We start from the raw sequence: 20,319 nt of genomic DNA, 5'->3' as shown, positions 1-20,319 counted from the left end.
TCTTCTATTTTAAATCATTTGTTTACCTCCCTCACTTCCGTTAACGCTTCTCATGCACTGATTTGCTAGCTGAACAGCCAATCAGTGTTATCCCTTTGTCCGACTTCCGGTGGTGTTCCCGACGCCAGGTCGGCAGAAAAGACCCGACGGTGCGGCGCACACCACTCCGAATAGGGCGTGCCCATGCTCATGTTCGGCCCGACTCCCATTTACTGCCGATTTCGGGCCGGTGTATCTGGGCCTTAAGTCACTGGTCTGGTATACAAATTCTCAGCAAGGTTCACAATTAAGAAATGAGTCATTACAAATTAGTCAATTCAAATGTTTTCACTGTTTATATAAAGAAAGTTACCCTTTTAATAGTTATGGTTGTAGACCATTTCAGGTAGTTGAAATCAAGGAGCAGTCCTGCTTTGAATAATATCATTGTATTGGGGTGAAGTAAAACCTTTTTTTCAGGTATTTAAGACATGATGTTGTCAATGATTGTAGATTTAATCCCTCGTGACCTACCTTCAACTTTAAAACCCAACTGTATACCTAATTCAGGGACACTCTAGTTCCCCAAAGCAGGCACCTGCACAGAGGCACACTGACGCTTTGACATGGAGGTTTAAATCTGCCTTAAGGGTCGTAATCTGTCAATAATGTATAATCAGCTTGTTTTAGCAGCCATTCCTCATGGAAGGTATCACTTTATGAATAAGTAAACATCACACAGTCATGTAATCATTCTCATCTGGGTGTGAACACCTTCAAACAAACTGAGAGCCACTGTTCAGTGTCACAGAATGGACGGACAGACATCCAGCTGATGCGTGGGTATGCTGGAGGGCTCTGTTATGGATTTGCAGAATTTGCAGTATTATTTCTCTGAGGAGCAGCTTCTGAATAATGGATGAGAGGGACGAGGGGATCAGATGTTTTGTGTTCAACAACAAAGAGCTCGTATGATTTTAATAGAAAGAGTTGGTGGTGTGTGTTTACTTATGAACCAACACAGCGAGAGGTCATTCAAGGTCTCAATAAGTCCAGGTGCATTTCATATCAGTGTGACATTTAAAATGATAGGCTAAGTTTTGGTTTTATTTAAAGCATTTAACAAGTGTGAGGCCTGAGAAAAAAACGTTTAATATAATAAAACTTCTCTTTCAATTTGAGGAAACACTTTATAAAAAACACTCGTGTTTTATTTCCTGATAGATTTTCTCTTGACATTTGGAGTTTATTTTACAATTGAAATGAAGGCTGAGTTGCAACCACTAGGTTTCAATTCATCATTATTTAAAACATCCGTTCCTTGACTCAAGTTATCAGAGTTGTTTCATCCGTTTCTTACAGTTTCCCTATAGATTGATAAATCCAAGATGCATTTTATACTCAGATATGGTTTCACTGTGTCATTCCTCATTATGTAAAACATGTCATCAAATCTACACAGTGTGTCTTTACGTGATATAAACCAATGAACCAAGCTGTCAAGAAGGGTTTCTTCAATAAGAAAAGTGACATTTGAGTTCTTATTCTCTTCAATTTCTATTTTATCTTGCAGACAAACAACATTGTTTAACCGATCGCACAACTTTGAGCCTGTTGGAGTGAAAAAGCATTAGCATAAATCTCTGTTTTCAGTTCCCATATCTGTCCTCTAAAAACAGCCTCAGCTGCCATTTGTATAAACAGATAGACAACCTGTGCTGTCAGATTAAAGTTAGATCAATCCCTAACCATTTTGAAGAAGCAGCAAAACACTTTTGAACATACAGACTCAAGAACACCTTGCAACGTTCTTCATTGATAAACCACCATTTATTTCAGAAAAGAATCCTTGCCATTGCAACCGTCTCTGAAGGTCTTATTTGAGTTGTACGGTCAGTTTGATCTTTCCGACACAATTAGCTGTTTATAGTTACTGCCCTTTTCAGTCTTTTCAGCTTTTATCTAAGATTTGAGGAAATACTTTGAGGTGCTTTTAAACTTATAAGGAGCTTTCTTTTTGCTCTCTACCTGTGAGTTTAATAGATTCAGTCCTGGGTATCCGTCGTACTGGGTTCAAAAAGAACTCACCGTGGTGAAAGGAGATTACATTGCTTCTATTTACAATGATAAAGTGATACTTTACTGATCCCTGTGGAGAAATGTCCCTTTTGCTCGCATTTTATTCCACAGAGAGGTCAGAGAGCACAGTAGCACCGCAGCCCTGGAGCTGGTCTGAAGTCTGTTGGTGCTTAAGGCTTCTCCAGTAGGTGGATGGTGGAAAAGAGGGGGCTTGAACCCAGACACTCTGCTCAGATTCACCCTCTCTGCTGTCCATCCCACCAGAAGTGTGTCTACACTTTAAATGCTTTGAAGAAAAACCATTGCAACGTATTGTTCTTCCCAAATTCAGCCTTTGTTTAAAACAATTGACAAAAGAAATAAGACATACATCAACCTTACGCTTTGCAAATGCATAAAGGATGGGAGAGGCTTTTAGAGGCTTTTAGAGTGACTTTCTCTGTCAGAGAATGAGAGCAAACAAGGAATGTAAAGCAGTTCTACTGATAAACATGTCTGTATTCTCATCACACATTGTCGGAGTTACATTATGATACTGTACTCACCAGCATGAACACATTTCACTGTTCCAACCAGGACTAATTACCCGCTCATCGTTTGTCTGTATGTGAAGCAAACACCCACAGTTCTCTTTCTTTATGAACCACATGTCTCCAGCTGAATACATTCTTTTAATCTGAACTCAAATTAGATCCGCAACCCGCCCTCTCTTTCTTCTTCTCTCCTCCTCACAGATGTCGATGACTGCCAGTCCGAGCCCTGTGAAAATGGAGGCACTTGCATTGACAAGATTGATTCGTTCCTCTGCCTTTGCCTGCCCAGCTATGGAGGAGACACGTGTGAGAAAGGTGAGAATGAGAACACTGCATCAACACATTCAGTTGTTGTGTGTGAAACTGCAGTGGTGGACTTGATTTTTGATCAACACTAGTTTGATTGATACTATGTGAATTGCACACACAAACATGATCTAGGAATAAAGAAAAAAATACATATTTTCTTAAAAATGAACCCTTTGTTCCTTGCTAACTGCTGGTGGAAATATTCTGCTCAGTAGGCAGTGCCTGTTACAGCTGTATGTCACAACACAATGTCACAAAGATGCATTCCTCAGCTGCTGTCAGACACAGTGTCTCAGTGTGTGTCACAGGGCTGCAGACACTAACTGAGATTTCTGCAGGCAACACAATATACACTCTGGTTTCAGTAAGCATATATGCACACATACAGTATATCCTTATACCCATGATAAAAGAAAAACACAGTTCTGATATGTTTGATCAGATAGTAATATTGTTTTGGGGTTAGTAATTCTTATTGTATGTAGTTTAATTAAAGGTGTTTTGCTGGCTTTTAATCTTCTTCCATGCTTTTGATGTGGACAATAACTGTTGATCTGCAGGATCCAGGCTCAAAATCACTATTAGTGGTCCAAACCTGCACAGCCAGGCTAGCTGTAAGCAGATATGATTCAAATCAAGGATGGAAAGCTAGAGAGACAAGCATGCAGGCTTCGTTCCTTAATTTAAAGCATGCAATGAACTTGCTGTGTGCAAAACAAGTCTGATGAATGCAATCTTAAATCAAAGTAGGCAAATCAGGATTAGTGTGGTAATCAAAACAGGGCTGCGGCAGAAATCAGTCAACTAACACGAGCTGGGCAGCCCATAATAAGCAAATAGATGCAATTTAATCTCAGGTGTGTCTGTGTGGTAGGTGGCACAAACCCACCAACCACACACTCATCCCAACAGTCAGTGATTCATCACCTCACTGGTTTTAACCACCTCTAGCCCTGTGTGTGTGTGTGTGTGTGTGTGTGTGTGTGTGTGTGTGTGTGTGTGTGTGTGTGTGTGTGTGTGTGTGTGTGTGTGTGTGTGTGTGTGTGTGTGTGTGTGGCACTAGTGGTAGTGAGAATGAATGAGTATCTAACCTTTGCAGTTATAAATTAATCCACTGGCTTTGGTGTTATTAATGAATACTAATAGTGCAGAGAGAGGGCCACATGTGCTGTGAATTGGAAACGAGCCTGTGTAATTACAGTTCATGTATTTAGCCCTTCAAGATGCCACAGTCATATATTTTTGTCTTTATTTGCCAAATGGGAGGCAACGGTCTGTAAAAGAAAATCCTCTCTAAAACCATTTGGTGTTACTTCATTTTCCTGCATTTAACTACTTAAATGCCCTTTTAAGAAATTATTTTAGCTCTCTCACTTCCACTCCTCTTTTCTCTTCATCTTTACAGACGTAGAAGGCTGCGAGCACGGTTGGAGGAAGTTCCACGGCCACTGCTACAGGTAAAGATTGTGAAAAACTGGCAAATATATGAACCTGAACACAGTACTGCCTCATCTGTCTACATTATACCCTGGAGGTATCCCTGATATACTTACCACTGAGCTCTTTGCCATTTAAACTTGTCTTGCGGCGTAATGTATGAAATATGTATTTTCATAACCACTTTCACTACGTTTTCCCAAAGGTACTTCACTCACAGACACACCTGGGAGGATGCAGAGAAAGACTGCAGAGAGCACAGCGCTCACCTCAGCAGCGTCATCTCAGCCACTGAGCAGGAGTTCATCAACGGTTGGTGTTTTTCTGTCTAATACAAATACTCACAAAACCAAACCCACCAAAATAAATTAAATTAATGTTTTTGGTTTCAACTAAATGTTTGTATATTCTAGAAGAAAATACACTTAAAATGATATACAATAAGGGTATAGCATAAATATCATTAAGCAAAGACAAATAACGTAACAGGATAAACAATAAAATACTTACCTTTTTTACTGCAAGATGCATTGCGAGTATTAACACGTTAACATTAACAGCCCTGGTTTAAACATATTTGAGAACAGTATGTTTCTTAGTTTGTGTGTATATCAACGTTTTTACAATAGTAGTTAAGTTAATTTTTTTGTGTTTTTCACAGGTCTGGGACACGACAACGCCTGGTTCGGTCTGAACGATCGCACAGTGGAGGAAGACTTTCAGTGGACTGACAGCAACGATCTGGTCAGTGATCAGTTCTGAACTGTGCTCTCGTGAACATCTCAAACTCCAGTTTTAAGGGCCACTAATATATGTTGTTGGGAACAACCTCAGTTGTTATTGAATCAAAGTTTAACACCCCTCAGATTTTACTTTTCAGAATCTTTCACACATCGGCAGACAGACTTAGGATTCCAATGGTGCTAAATGCTAAGCTAGGCAGACGTTATGTAAGTGAGAAAAGCACAGAGAGAGACACAAATAAGGAAATCCCTTAATAAATTGCCCAACTTTATTAAGAGTCCCGCATCACCTACAAACTCCTCCTGCTCACATACAAGTCCCTCCATGCCCTCTCCCCTCAGTACCTCACAGATCTCCTCCACCCTTACATCCCGTCCCGCACCCTTCGATCCTCAGACTCCGGCCTGCTCTCCATTCCCCATTCACGCCTCCGCACCTTCGGGGACCGTGCCTTCAGTGTCGCTGCCCCCACCCTCTGGAACTCCCTCCCTGCTGAAATCCGCAACGCCCCTTCCTCTCAACATCTTCACGTCAACCCTTAAAACATCATCTGGTTCAACATCGCTTCCAACAATAACTCACCCTCCCCCCCACTCTACACTTCCATTTCAGCCCCCTGTTTTATGTTTTATGTTTTATGTCTTGTCCTTTTATGTTTCTTTGTAAAACGACCTTGAGGTTATGAAGGGCGCTATGTCAATTCAAGTTATTATTATTATTATTATTAAGAGAAAAAATAAAAAAATGCCTGAACTTTCATAAAGTGCTCACAGAGCAAATTCTGCTGAATCCTGTTGTTTTTCAGGTATATGAGAACTGGAGGGAGGGCCAGCCAGATAACTTCTTCGCAGGTGGGGAGGACTGCGTGGTGACCATTGCCCACGAGGACGGCAAGTGGAACGATGTGCCCTGCAACTACAACCTGCCCTACATCTGCAAGAAAGGCACAGGTACTGTTATGCTGCTGGACTCACTGTAGCAGGACCCAAACGGTCTAGTGTGACTTTCCCAGCAAATCAAAGCTAAATCAATTCATTTGGAGAGATTTTGTTGCCGTCCTCACAGAATGTGGTTGCTTATATATTATGTTATCACTGACCAGATGGCGGCTGTTTGTCATCACTGCTCATGCTCATCATCATTTATTGTGCTCTCTATATACAGAAACCATTCAGCTGTTGGTCAGACTTCAGTAGCCGTTTCGCATCACTTCCACTTTTTCTCCATTAAAGGTCACAGCGGCAGATGCTCGATTTAAAAACAAATCTAAACACAAACTTAAGTGAAGATTGTGAATCAGCGTCCAACCTGTATTGATTTTCGAGAGCAATATCAATCTCAATCTTCCTCTTATTGCCGTTCGTCCTCAGGGCTCACTTACAGTTGTCCAGACAGCAGAACCGTTAGTTGCAGTTATTGCCAATTACTCTCTTGTTCATAAATATGATCTGAAATTCCTCTGAGCCAGCTTTGCCAGGTTTTCCTAATACTCTCCCACAACTTCCCTCTGTGGACAGACTGGGAGCCGACCTGAATGTGAATGCAGCGGAACTTGTAGGATGCAAAGAAAGCTTTAGACTGGGACATAATGGAGAAACGGAGGATGCTCGAGAGGAGTTAGAAAAGGTTGGATAAAGATGGAGTAGGACGTTGAGAAAAGGATTAAGTAGTTTAGGAGTGTTTGTTTGTCTGGCTGCGGTCTCATGGCTCTGTGGTTTGGCTGCACTCCCTCTCTGCTGCAAAGACCCAAAACCTCCTTCTGGCATCAACAGTGCTCAGATACAGCAACAAGCTGCCACCTAGAGGCAATACACACCCGCAATACTGAATATGGTACAAAGTACAGTTGTCTTTCTATGGTCTGAGCACCATGAGATTCGGAGGACCCTATTCAAACTGTAAGAGTTGTTTATTTCATTTTTCTCTCAAATGAATCGCAACATTTCTAAAGTTGCTGCCAAACAGAATTCTACTTTGCAGAAAAAGAAAAAAAAAGTACACATGGTCAAAATGCATATGAAATGTGGATGTTGCGCATAGCCCCTGCTGTATGTACTCTCTACATGTATGAAATGTATAACACATTGAAACATACAAAAAGTCCATTGGAGGTATACTCTAAACCCAAGAGGAAGCTGGCGCCCCAGTTGTAGCTTTAATTTGAGGTGGGATTTGTACCTAATGCAGAAAAAGTGGAGTAAATTAACACTATTATATACATATGTAGACTTCTGCCACCACAGTATATGTGTCAGTATACCAGTATATTGTTATGGATATATGCCAACCTTCATCTTGATGATTTATATGGTTTGATTTAATTATTTTTGGCAGTGTTGTGTGGAACCCCGCCCGCAGTGGAGAACGCCCATTTGATTGGTCGCAGGAGGTCACACTACGACATCCATGCAGTGGTTCGCTACCAGTGCTCCGAGGGCTTCTTCCAGCGTCACATCCCCACCGCCCGCTGCCGGGCTGACGGGAGCTGGGAGAGACCCAGGATCATCTGCACAAAGTGTGAGTGTCTGTTTAAACCTTTATCATTTGAGCAAAGGTGTGTAAAGGCTTTTTTACTTACTGATAAGAGTTTATAGATTATCAGTATCCATTTTTTCTGTATCAGTTATTATCAAATTCTGACTCTTATGATAGCCTTTTACTGTCTTGTGGTGGTATGACACTCCATCAAATAGTTTTGTGTTGATATTCTGTCCCTGTTTCGTGTTGGATTTCCATGGTTTAATTTAGACCTGCATTTTTTATGCTCACATTCAGAACAACTTACAATACAGGTAGTGCAGCAGATAAATACGATACATTTAATCACAAAAAACAAATACAGTATAATGCATCCTTATCAAAAATATTTTTGTTGTGTGTCTATGTAAAATAAACCTCAATTTTCCAATTCAATTTTTTTGGATTTTTGTACTCGAGTTCTATATCAGCTCAAGTCTCAAGTCCTGTATTGGTCAAGCTTTGGTACAAACTATTGGTTACTTCAAATATTTCTTAAATTAACAGGATGAATGTGTTAAGGAGAGGTACAAAGAAAGAAAGAATAAAATTACAGTTGTGTATCTGCCACAATAAACTTTAAAGCCTTTTTGCTCCCTCTTTCAGCCCGGCGGTCACACCGGTACAGACGCCACCATCACAGTCAGCACAACGAGCGCCGCGGCCACAGAAGACACGGAGGAGATGGACACAAGGCCAGAGAGGACGCACACAGCTACTACTGAACCAAATAATACAGCGTCTGCAAAGCCCATGTGCTAACCACGGCCCATAAAGAAAGACAGTAGCTCACCCCCATTTCCTTTCCTGCTTCTAACCATGCTCCGTTTGGCTTTATTCCTCCTTAACAATTAGGTTTTCTTACTCTAACATACTGTACAGTTTATCTCCATAACCACTCTCCCGGTGCTTTGATGCTTCTTTATGTTTTCACCCTGCTTCCTTTAACCGAGGTCCATGCGAACACTAGCTATGACACTAACTCCCTCCCTAACATCTGAGTAATGTTAATCCTCTTCCTGTCTACGAACTAAACCCCGCTCAGTCTGTCTGACTGACAGCAGTGTGTGACGTATGCATGTGAGAAACTTAGAAAAGTGCTGAGTCACTTTTTTCAAAGGTTTGCTTGTTCAACATGAAAACGATTCTCATACTAGTATTCTGTTTACAAAGCACAGATGTAATTGATGCATTTAGTCCATGGAGACCCGGAGCTTTTTGTATGTGTACTGTAGCTGTTACTTTTTCCATAGAGCAACTGAGAGCTGACCTGTTTTTATTCTACTGACATGCTTTTTCTAATCTTTGCTATGTTTTTGTGTTACGTTACTATTTATTATAAATCGTTTGCTAGTGAGTATGCTTTCATTGTTTACTTATACTTCAAAGAGCCGACTTAACATCATTTTCTATACCGGTATATAAGTCCAACAGTCAACAATAAACTAAATTAATCATTTGATAAGCTAATCTCTGTATTGTAAATATTGTGGTGTTTGTTTTTGGCTGATCCCTGATCAATAGTTGGACCTTGTCTAATGAAATAGATCCCCCCCATCCCTATAAGCACTCTCAACTAATGAAAATGTCCCGATGACATAGATAGTGTTGATGGGGTTATACTTTAGGAGATAACCACTTGATTGTATCTGAATTGCTAAATACTTTCAATCTTTGCACGGCTATTTTTACTTTGATGAGTAGAATGTCACAATTTTTTGTCTTTGATATTTGATCGGTCATTCACTTTTTTGGTGTTCTTGTGACTTTTTGTCCTGCTGTTGTATTCCATTCTTAATAAAGTAAAAAAATGAACAATAGCATTTCTGCGTTTTTTTATTCAGGCTCACAAACCAACATCTGGTTCTCAGCTTCTTCTTCATGCATATTTTAATAGGCCATGATAGCACTACAACACTTATGTTACAAATATCTTAACAATGCACCACTGGATGGATAACATTTTGTAGACAGTCATGGTCCCCAGAGGATCAATCCAATTTATTTATTTATTGATCATTTTTGTCCTGAATGATCAAATACATTTTAGCACACACCACAAGGACATCTATCAGATCAAAAACGTTCATTTGTCTAACGCATTGGTTTTATATACTTTCAAAACTGACAACATTCCCATGGGCCTCATCTAGCTTACGTTTAGTAAGCAAATGTTGGCAACCTTACAAACTGAACTAATACATTGACATGGTAAACATAAACACCAGCATGTTAGCATCCTAACCACAGACTATAACAGTATAAGAAGTCGACACATTTACTATAACGTCACTCGTGGTTTGTGGACTATGATTTTAAAGCCTTGAGTTTGGCATCCTGGCAGTAGCCATTTAGTTTTTTGGACTGAATGCTGACATTTTGAGGCAACCAATACTTTGAAATTAACTCTCATGAACATGAACAACAGAGTGTTAGAGACAAGTCAATCAAAACGATGGTATGCCCTAAAACATACCCTGATTTGTCACCATTTTTTCTCCAATTGGGATCAAATTTACAAAATGAACATAATACTATTGAGAAGGACTTCATACTAGTGATTACAACAAAAAGCTTATCAAGAAAATATTTACTAAGGCAATAAATCCAACTAGAAGTTTATTTTGTAATGTTCTTATAGACTTCTATGCTGCCTGCTAGATGTTTGATAGCCCTTCTGCATTGGCTTCATGTTTCAGACCCAAAGGTTTAATTTAAATGCTGACATCATCATTTAGCTCAACGCACCACTGTAACTAAGAATCCTCACACAGAGCCGTAGACTCGGGTTTGTTTTACTGGAGAGTGATCCTATAATCCATTACTTGTAGACAGGAAAGGGCTGTTATCCCTAGATTGTTTCTTTCGTGTCACCTTGCTACCCCAACAGAGGAAACTCAATCAAGTCCCTTTATTTTGGGCTTTATCTTTCTGAGCTTTGCTGCACACTTCATATTGCACTCTGCACAGCGAGCAATAGTTTTATCCTGTTTGGTTCAAAGGCAATTTTCTCATCTCTGTTGTGTGTATGTGAGCAGCATATTTTAAGAGAGCAAGACGGCCCACCAGGTGAGTGGCCCATAAAAGACAAAAAGCTAGAATGGAGCAACAGAAACCTTGCTGTCAAATTATCCATTACGTTTTCTTTTGGTGAATTTGATTTTAATATGATATAAAAATTTAAACAGAAATATATTTATGGTTCCTCTCTCTTTATGGTTGTTTACTTCTGTCTAAAATTATTGATCCATTTAACGGCAATGGATAGCCAGGATTTTATTAATGATACATCTTTTATGTAAATCCTAACTTTGTAATTGGCCTAAATGTCAAATTCCGCAACCAAAAACATCTGTATCCTCCTTCAAAATAAAAAAGGACAAGACTTGGATCCACCATGTGAAAATGTCACTTTGGCACCCAAAACAAAAAACGTTTGGGCCACTAATAGCAGACCTCAGTGTCATGTGACAATTTGTACTGTCATGTTGTCGCTCAGCCAAACACAGGGTTCATCTCTAATCAGTTTCACAGCAAAGTTAACTGGGCCAGCGGTTCACTGCACTTTGGGTACAATGACAGCAGCGACCGGAGGCAATATTGACAGCTAAAGAGATAACCTATCAAACTGCCTGGGTGCTGAATAAAGGCAGAACTTTAGATATACGATCTTCTAGATTATATGTGTATTCTTTTCAAAGGTAGACAAACGAGACATCAGGTAAAACACACATATAATGTAAATCCCTGGTGCAAATAACTTGTATCCGAGTTTCATCTATTTGTTTTTATTGAAAATAAAGTTAAACATAAAACATGAAAAACCACTCTGAGATGCAACTGGAGATGAAATCGCTTAATCAAATTAGTACAGCACTATTTTGGTAATCATTTAAAAGCTGTTGGTATGAAAAAACAAAACAATGTAAAAGATGTCACCTTGTACTGTTTTTAAATTGTGATAGACATGTTTCATTATTTTCCAGACTAAATAATTTAACATTTCATTACAAAGTTATGTTAGTTGCCTCCCATGTGACATCATGTGTGGATCGAATATTTTGACACTATATAAAGTCTTTTTATAAAAAGGAGTTTTTCCTTTATGAAATTCTCCACTTGAATACCTCTTTCAACCCACCTCAGCAACTCTTAAGTTATTGAGCCTTTTAGGAATTCAGTGAATCTTCCTCTCATATTCACAGTTTTTAAACACAGAAATCTGTGATAGTCTTCCCTGACTGAATATTGGATCAGTAGAAAACAAAAGATTCAAGCTGTGGAGTTGTAGTGTGGTTATCTTCATAAAAGGATGCACCATGGTGACGGCTGCTCTCCAGTAATGCGTTGCCAACTGTCTGATCCAGGCTAATAGTCTCAGTTTGGGAAGATACCAACTGGGTGTCTGCATGAGTATCCTGAAAGCTGACCTCATCAGCAGCCTTCTTATCAGGGTCCAATAGTCCGTGAGGGGAGTGCTGCTGCTGCCGCTCTGCTAGGTATTTGAACGGTTGACTCAGAGAGTAACGTTTTTAGATCTCCTCTGGGTTTCAGGTTGAAAAATGGTGTGTTTAATGCAGTTTGCGTGCCAAAGAGAGTCCCCTGAAAACATTAGCCTTGTCACAGCGTGAAGTATTTCTCGACAGTCTGTGGCTGGTGTGTGGTCTAGTTTTTCTTCTTCTCCTTGTTGGTCTGTCCCTCAGGAACAGGTTTCATGAAATAAACGGGGTTGGTGTGGCAGCGCAGGGCCAGCAGAGCCGGCAAAGCAGCCAGCAGCACATTGAGGGTGATAACAGGCCACCATTTGTCTGCTGGGACTCGGTACGTGTAGGGAGTGCGGGAGTGCTGAGATGCTCCGATATGGCACCACTGGCTCTGGGGGTACAGCAGGGGGGAGTCAGTATTTATGCTGTATTTGCATGGAATATTAATAGCAACAAAAAACATAACTGCAGTTACCTGAGCCATGGCCCCAGCAAAGAAGATCGTCCAGTCCAACATCCAGCTGCATCCAGGTGTTCTCAGACCATAGGTGAAGAAAGCCATCAGGGGCATCGCATAGAACAAATACACCAACATCTGCACAACAAGACGAATCATTAAAAACAAGAAGATACAGTGTATTAAGATTCTGATATCATTTTCTCCACACTCACCATAACCCTGGGGAAGACCACTGGGTCTTTGAGGTAGGGCTCGTACTGGTAGATGTAGGTGAAACAGGTGTCGAGAGGACAGTCCAGCACCACCTGCAGCAGAGCAGGAGGAGCGGGTTATAGCATCCATACTGCACCATCATCACTCAGTGAGTTAATTCAGAAGCAGTAATGCAGGACAGATACAAAAGCCCACATGTAGTTTTACTCACAAAGCCTCTGAAAACAGAGAAGGCCATGGCTCCGAGCAACATAAGAGACAGAAGCAGGTCAACGGGCCGAAAGAGCAAACCTTTCTTCTGCTCTGCTGAAATCTAGTCAACACAGGGAAATAGGTAACAGTACTGTCCATCCACATACTTAAATTACTACATAACAGTCATTATAAAGCAAGATTATTATATGCAGATTTGCATACAGTAGGCTGCATTTTTTTTTTTCTGTGATTATTGATGATTATTCAATAAACAGTTAGGTTTACAAGTGAATGAATAAGTTGCATTTACAAAACAAAAACAGCATTAGTTAAGTTAGTTGATCCTCTGTGCCATAGGTTTCCAACTTTGGGGTAAAGACCCAGATAATCGCATTTGTCAGGGAGATGAAATAATAAACCAACTGTTATTGAAATTACAAACTGTTGTTTAATCTTGCTTTTTTCTTACTGTAAATATGAATTTTGTACATTTTCATATCTTCTGTACACTGACAGAAGCTCAAATGAGACAAACAATTGTTGGACACCACTACTCTACAGATACACAGATTGTTGTAAATCTGCTGGGACTTACCTTGTCTGCAGTGACGACCGGCATCTCTCTGGGTCTGCTAAAGAGAACAGAGGCCGCCCAGAAAGGGACCAAAAAGAAGGGGACATTCCTCCAAAAACCTGGTCGAATGTTAGACCCGTATTTACCTGCATAAATAGGAACATCACTTGTAGTAAACAAACAGAAACAAGACAGAGGATGTGCTAAATCAAATGTGGCATATCTCACCAATCACCACTCCTGGGATGTGAACAATTTGATTGGCGATTGAGGAGCCTGCCCACAGCAGCCCCAGGCTACGATAGGACTTCCTGCATGAACAAATAAACAACAGTTGTTCTTAGAGGACTCACTGAACACAGAGCAGACCGTTTTTTATCTGCTGACAGCTTACCCTCTGAACATGCGGTGGATGATGGTGAGGAAGAGGATAAAGTGTACGATGCCGTCCCAGTATGACATCATCACAGCATAGGCGGTGCTTAGATGGGGTTCACCCTAAAGAGACAGATCACATAAGGAATTTTAGCTTTTGTTTTGACATGTAAAGAAAATACAAAGCATTATAAAGAAGTAGAGAAAGGAAGGGAAATGGTTAGCTCTCACCTTCTTTAGGTAGAAGCCCATGAAGCCAGAGATGAAGCCATCCTGCTCTAAAGCATTAGTTAGACCCACCATGCAGGTGAAGGAAAACTCTGCAAATACTGAACACAAAGAGCCACAATGAACAAAACGACCCCTTCATTTTACTAATATGTTGAAGTGTTTGCTGGTTCTAGGCTTACCATAGAACAAGGGGTCTACTTTCGTCTGGTTTGACACAGTGAGGCGGAGGAGAAGGAGTACAAATCCCAGGATGGACATTCCCAATCCCAGGATCGAAAGAGGCCTGAGGAATAATGAGAGATTATAAATCAATTTGCCAATTGTGTTTAAGGAAATGATCATACTACGTTTCTTCAACTGGCATTTTGTTAATCAAGTAAGAACTCAAAAATCTAGAAAATAATCAGTAGATTAGTCCAAACGAAAATAAACTTTAGCTGCAGCCCTGATTATAAATGATGTTCATCACATTTATACTTTCATCAGAAACAAAGAGGTTAAAGTGAATGTGAATAGACAAACCAAGAAACATTTGTATTAACCTGTTATTCCCTTTGTTTCCTTTCTAGAACAATATGAAATATAAAATGGGCCTGAACTCTCATAATCCTCCTTTTCAAGGCTCCCATCCTGCTCTCATTCAGACATCAGATTCGAAGATTTTTTATTAAATTCAAGGTTTTCTTTGGTGATATTCTTAGTTTGGTCTAGAAATAACACTGGTCAAGTTTTGTACACCATTCAATATGTGGTCATTAGGCTACTTTTAAAGGTTGCTGCTCTACAGTATGTGTCACTGGTCTTGGAACAAGCTACCTTGATGAAAGTGTGTGTGATTCAGTTCTAAAGCCTTGAAACAATGTAGGCAATGTATCTACATTGACTTTAAGAAGTGTAAAATATTTTCTTCAAAATGTAATACATTTAATCCTGAAGGCTTAAGTGAATCTTGTTTTCTGTGGGCTTTTCGAACCTGCACAGTGACTTTAAACAAGGTTACCTCAGGATAAACACGCCCTCACTAAAACCTCCTTTTCCCTCAGGCTTGGACCTGTTCATTACATTACATTGCATTTAGCTGACGCTTTTATCCAAAGCGACTTACAATAAGTGCATTCGACCATGAAGATACAAACTTGAAGAAAACGGAATCATAAGTACATCAGGTTTCAGAGAGCCAACACATTTCAAGTGCTACTCAACGAGCTTTAGATAAGCCAGTGCCTTGTTAGTAATTGTATTGCTCGAAGTAGAGTCGAAAGAGACGAGTTTTTAGTCTGCGCCGGAAGATCTTCATAAGCCTATTAACATCAGCAGCTCCTTTTACTGTGCACTGCCTCCATACATCAGGCCCTTACGATAGTGGAAATATCAAAGAGATTTTGTTCACTTACTCCTGAAGCGCCGGGATGTTGTTAATAGTGTACAAAACTCCAGGAGCCAAGAGAGAGACGATCAACACGCTGACTTCCACCGGCGGCCTCATTGTTGAAATCCTATTGTTTGACCTCTTTTTGAAAGAAATATACAACCAGAAGTATTTTTTCTTCTAAACACAATGAGCTGTGAAGCTTGGCATGTTAGAATAATGTGTCCTCTCCACTGACACCGAGGGAGTTTGAGATAATTAAAAGGAGTGTCAGCCCGTTGCCTTTTGATCTGTTGTGAAACAGCTGCTCCAATTTACTATCTAGCTAGTCTCAAAGTTCAGACCAGGTGTCATGTCTGCTGGGGGAAACTGTAAAGGGAGAGCGGTCCAAAGAGCAGATTATGGACTTCTGGGTTGTGTGTAATGTGTCAAATACACTTTTGTCTTTGTGGAAACAAGCACTTTCGAATTTCTGCCACTGAATAGGCTAAAGTGAATTCTAGGCTAATGCCACACACTTGCTACTAGCATACTACAACTAGTTATTTTTACTCGGCGTGTCTTTGCACAGACTGCCACCTGGTGGACACACTTATCTCAACTTTATCTCCTTAGTGACTTTTTCAAAACACTGAATTTCACCTTTGTGCCTATTCCTTTCTAATGTCACCCATGAAATCGTGCTACAGGGGATTACTTTGAAAATAAAACTGGGTTAATGCTGGAAATCTTGAAGTGTTGTCTGGGCTCCTGTGGCCCATGGGGTTTGATTAAGGCCATCTGTCTTGTTTGGTGTAAGATTAAAAACTCCTCCATGTGATGTCTACAGTCTTGATTAGTTTCTGGATTATATCTGAGAGAGGACATAAAGTTCAGAACAAAGATTATGTTTTTTCTCAGTCACTGGGCAGTTTCTAAAAACACTGTCACTTACCACTCTACTTTTCTTCAAATTGTGTGAATTAGGCCTCAACATCTCAGGGATAAACATTTGTAAACCTAAATCTGATGCAGCTATCTTCTGTATCAAAGCAGCTGAAGAGGATTAAGTTGCTGCTGCCACATGGTGACCAGTGGGAAGCGAGAGTGGAGAGGGGTGGAGAGTGCAGCCTTAGAGCGGGCATGAGATGCGATTAAATCAGACAAACCTTCGCATGCACAGCAGACACACAGTTAGTTTGAGGTGACAGATTCTTTTAGAGTCCACCCAGTTTGCTGCTATGATGCATCCTCTAATCTTAGGTATTATAGTCGTGAACACTTCTCTAACTGTCGTCTTCTGGGTCTTCATCCTGGGCGACTCCTACATGAAGTGGCAGACGGATGTAGAAGACAAACCCAAGAAGATCGTCACCCCGGCCTGAGGGTTGAAATGGACTGACTAAAACTGTTTTGTTTTTTGTTTTAGGACTAGTGAGTAAGGGCAGCTAGTAGTGCTTTCTGTTGAGTCTGCTTATGATCTTTCTGTTTCACCTACTTGCAAACTAACTAAACTGAAGGGATCCTGCAACCAATCAAGAAAGGAGTCCTTCTTACAGGTAATGCCTGGATTTATTGAATAACTTAGCACAGGTAAATGCATTGAATTGCACCTTTTTATTGTCTTTGAGTTGCCCTTAAGTCGTATTTGTGGTTTACAGTGTGAATAATCTGTTGAAACTGCACCACACAGTTTCAACAGGCTTTGCAAGTGATGCTTAATGACCTACGTCTTTTGTTTTGCTGTCTGCTGACTCAGATAATAGTGTGGCTTGCATCCAGCAAATCCTGTCATGGATTACGAAAGAACATCTTAATACTGATAGACAGCCTGACATTCCAGAGATCCTCATCCTGAGGAACATGCAGAGACCTCACATTGCTTTTTCACTACACCAATCCTTCTGTTTTGTCTCTTTGTCACCTGGTTCCTCCTCTACTGGAAACTGGATTTTCGTTCAAGTTTAACCTTCTTTTAAATCTTGCTTTTATATCTTCTGCACAACATGACAGAGAACCTCTACCTTGGTCTGCACCCAGTCTCTTGGTTCACCCTATTGGCGAATATTGCCCTCACCATAATAGAATGGACATTTCTCATGTCCAGGTTTTGTAGGATTCCCGAGCCACCAAAAGAATAAATCTACGAAGCAATCTACATCCTGATGCTCGATTGAGAACAACTGAAACGAGAAAATAAATATTTTTAGATTAATTACCTGCCCACTTTATCCTTGACGGTGGGTTCTGCTGTGATATGACAGAAGCTTTGTTTGGCCTGTTTCTCTGTGTGACATACATTTCTGACATGTGTTTTGTGGTTATTTCCAGAGACGCCTGTGTACACTCACCAATCCAGAAATCCTTTCATTTGCAAGTCAAAGAAAATAACTGAGGAGCTTTTTCAACTCTTTATCCCAAGGTAAGGAGTCATAAAACTTCCCCATTTCATCAACAATTGCTCCTTGTCTTCTCTTATAGCTTCTCATAATTTAAGCAAGACAGGGAGATATGTTCTTTCCTTAACATATTTTCATGAGTCTTTCATAAGTTGCATTTGATGATGTAGTTTTACTACCCGTGGGGATATTTATTGGACGCACTTTGAAATATCACCATCTGCTGTGTTATCAAGCAAGAAATGAGCCATGAAAATATATCAGTCAATTATGTGAAAGGACATTTATAGAATATAAGAAGTGGATGGGTGGATTGAAAGCTCAGGATATCCATAAAGTGATGCAAGTTAAAAGCCCAGAGAAAGATGGTTTACTCTAATATAGTATATGTATATAAATATATATATGCAGCATGTTCATGGAGGACCATAAGCCTCTTTGTCGTATTACTGTCCACCTCTCCTCACTCATATCTCTAATCCCTACAGATGGAAAGCTGATATTGCTCTGTGACAGATTCAATCCTATTAGCTCTGTCTGTCCTATATTTACCTCTCGTCCGTCTCACACTCCTTGCTCCCCACCGATGGTGTGACCGAGGGCCCCTCAAAATACTACAAGGAGGGATTCTGAGATTTAGGTCTAGACGAAAGATTAGCACTGTTGGCGTACTTCTGTATCACTCACATAAGAGACCATCTTCTCTTTTTTGGACCATATTGACATTTCCATCCCTCATCCATCAGGCCATACTTACCAACTTCAGAAAATAAAATGTTAAAATTTTCTTCTCACTTTCCCTCCTCGTCCCCGATGCACCTTTATCCCCCTTAAGCTTTCAGAGTGCCGTGAAGAAGAAAGGCAATACATCCCCCAAAGAAACATCCAAAAAGCTTCACCACGTTGCTTGAACAGACTATCTTTTGAAAGACAGTATCCACTTTTAAACTCTACCACAGCAACCTAAACCATGAACAAACAACCAGTTGTGTCCCTGAACGCCACAGGAGGAGCCCTGCTCCTGAACATCTCACAGTGGGTGTTTGAGCACCGGAAGATCCTGCAGGTGACCAGCAGGAAAGAAGAGGAGGCCTATTTCTTGGACTACATACCGCCGGCGAGAGATGCTATAACTCTGCAGCGCAATGTAGTCTATATCGTAGCTGCGGTGGTGTTGGTCATAGTGGCCACTTACGCCATAGTAGGACATCTCATTAATGACCTGATGCATGACCTCGCAGGTAACAGCCTGGCTGGTGTCGTCCTCTTCCTTTCAAATCACTCTTTTCACCCCGGTGTCACTTTTTCCCCCCCGAGATGTTGGGCCATGACTACATCAGTGTGTTATCTTTCCCTGACAATGTGAAAAAATGACTTTCCGTAACATTTACCCTGATATTTTGTGTTCTGAAATCCACCTTCCCATCTGTTTCCATGTTATACCATTAATGTGATAGACTTAAGTGAATAACTGCTCCTAAAATAACAACTTTAAGTGGTACTTTACAAAGTGGAGAGGGCCAAGATATCCAGACTTTTAGTCCTAAATTAAGAACAATGCGTCTCAAAAGCGTCTTTTAATTGACCGCCTCTGCCTGATAAATGCCCACTTCTTTTAAAAAATGTGTAGTCTTTTTTTACTTGAGAGAGCTCCCATTAGAAGAAAATCTCTATTTTCTTCTTAAGGATCACTGATGAGTAAAACCGCACTTTATATGTAAAATTGGTGCAGTGCCCCTTTCAAAGTTACACTAGGAGTCAAAGACAAATCCTCTTGTTTTACTCTCTAATTTCTTCTCTGTTTCTCTACAGACTGGTTCCTTGGTCCCAAAATAGTGGAGGATAATTCAGAGGAAGGGAGAGCGGAAACAGCAGAAGAGCACCGACTGAGCGCTTGCAGTAAGCTGATGGGGAAAGACAGGATGGAGATGGAAAAAGAGGGCCTTCTGCCAGGTTTCTATCCGGAAGATGTGGACTACCACCGTCCATCTGTCCAGCCTCCATACCCCGGAGAAAAAAGAATATCTGCTCATAGTGTGACCTTCACCTGCCCCATGACCTCCTATGCCACCTCCCTCTGAGTTCAGATTACTTTTTTTGTTTTAGCATATTGATCTGATTTCAATGCATTGATCAGAGTTGTCTCTTGCTGTAGTGATGCTTAATGCTAAGGTAATTTCGTTTTATAAAAAACACATGTGGCTTAATAGAACGTAAAGTTTGTACTTATCTTAATACGAAACAAATGCTTACTTTGATAACTTACATGTTCCATAATGTCTCATACATTTTCTACAAACTTTAAATATTTTTATGTGAGCTAAACAAATACACTATATTTCATTAACTAAAGCGTAAATCCAAAGACTATATATTAAATAGTATTTATACAGTATATATGAAAAGCTGAATGAAAATATAAAGAAAGTTTTATAAAATTGT

General features: G+C 40.3%; 2 protein-coding genes and 1 long non-coding RNA gene across 3 annotated transcripts; 2 read left to right on the top strand and 1 right to left on the bottom strand.

Annotated features, from left to right (window-relative positions):
- Window positions 1-2,749: 2,749 nt before the first annotated feature.
- LOC104952382 (neurocan core protein-like) lies at window positions 2,750-9,421 on the top strand (the record flags this gene model as incomplete). The annotated part of the gene is made up of 7 exons (XM_010779195.1): window positions 2,750-2,906; window positions 4,306-4,357; window positions 4,543-4,649; window positions 4,999-5,081; window positions 5,887-6,031; window positions 7,416-7,598; window positions 8,205-9,421. Coding segments are annotated over 7 exons (846 nt in total), but the record flags the coding sequence as incomplete, so codon positions are not given.
- A 1,939-nt stretch (window positions 9,422-11,360) lies between these two features.
- Window positions 11,361-15,781, bottom strand: LOC104952381 (transmembrane 6 superfamily member 2). Its single transcript, XM_010779194.1, has 10 exons — window positions 15,525-15,781; window positions 14,310-14,413; window positions 14,131-14,228; window positions 13,919-14,022; window positions 13,753-13,835; window positions 13,546-13,670; window positions 12,967-13,068; window positions 12,755-12,847; window positions 12,558-12,677; window positions 11,361-12,473 (listed from the first exon to the last, which is right to left on the bottom strand). Exons 1-10 carry the CDS (start codon window positions 15,614-15,616, stop codon window positions 12,264-12,266), a joined length of 1,131 nt encoding a protein of 376 aa, XP_010777496.1. The 5' UTR covers window positions 15,617-15,781; the 3' UTR covers window positions 11,361-12,263.
- A 953-nt stretch (window positions 15,782-16,734) lies between these two features.
- LOC104952380 (uncharacterized) lies at window positions 16,735-20,222 on the top strand. Its single transcript, XR_799108.1, has 3 exons — window positions 16,735-17,037; window positions 17,810-17,900; window positions 19,690-20,222. It is a non-coding gene; the product is annotated as an uncharacterized lncRNA (long non-coding RNA).
- The last annotated feature ends 97 nt before the right edge of the window (window positions 20,223-20,319 follow it).

Source organism: Notothenia coriiceps, unplaced genomic scaffold (assembly GCF_000735185.1).
Source record: "Notothenia coriiceps isolate Sejong01 unplaced genomic scaffold, NC01 NC01_scaffold00019924, whole genome shotgun sequence".
In the NCBI taxonomy this organism is placed as follows: domain Eukaryota; kingdom Metazoa; phylum Chordata; class Actinopteri; order Perciformes; family Nototheniidae; genus Notothenia; species Notothenia coriiceps.
Note: the sequence above shows the minus strand (reverse complement) of the source record. Positions and strands in the feature narration are given on the sequence as shown.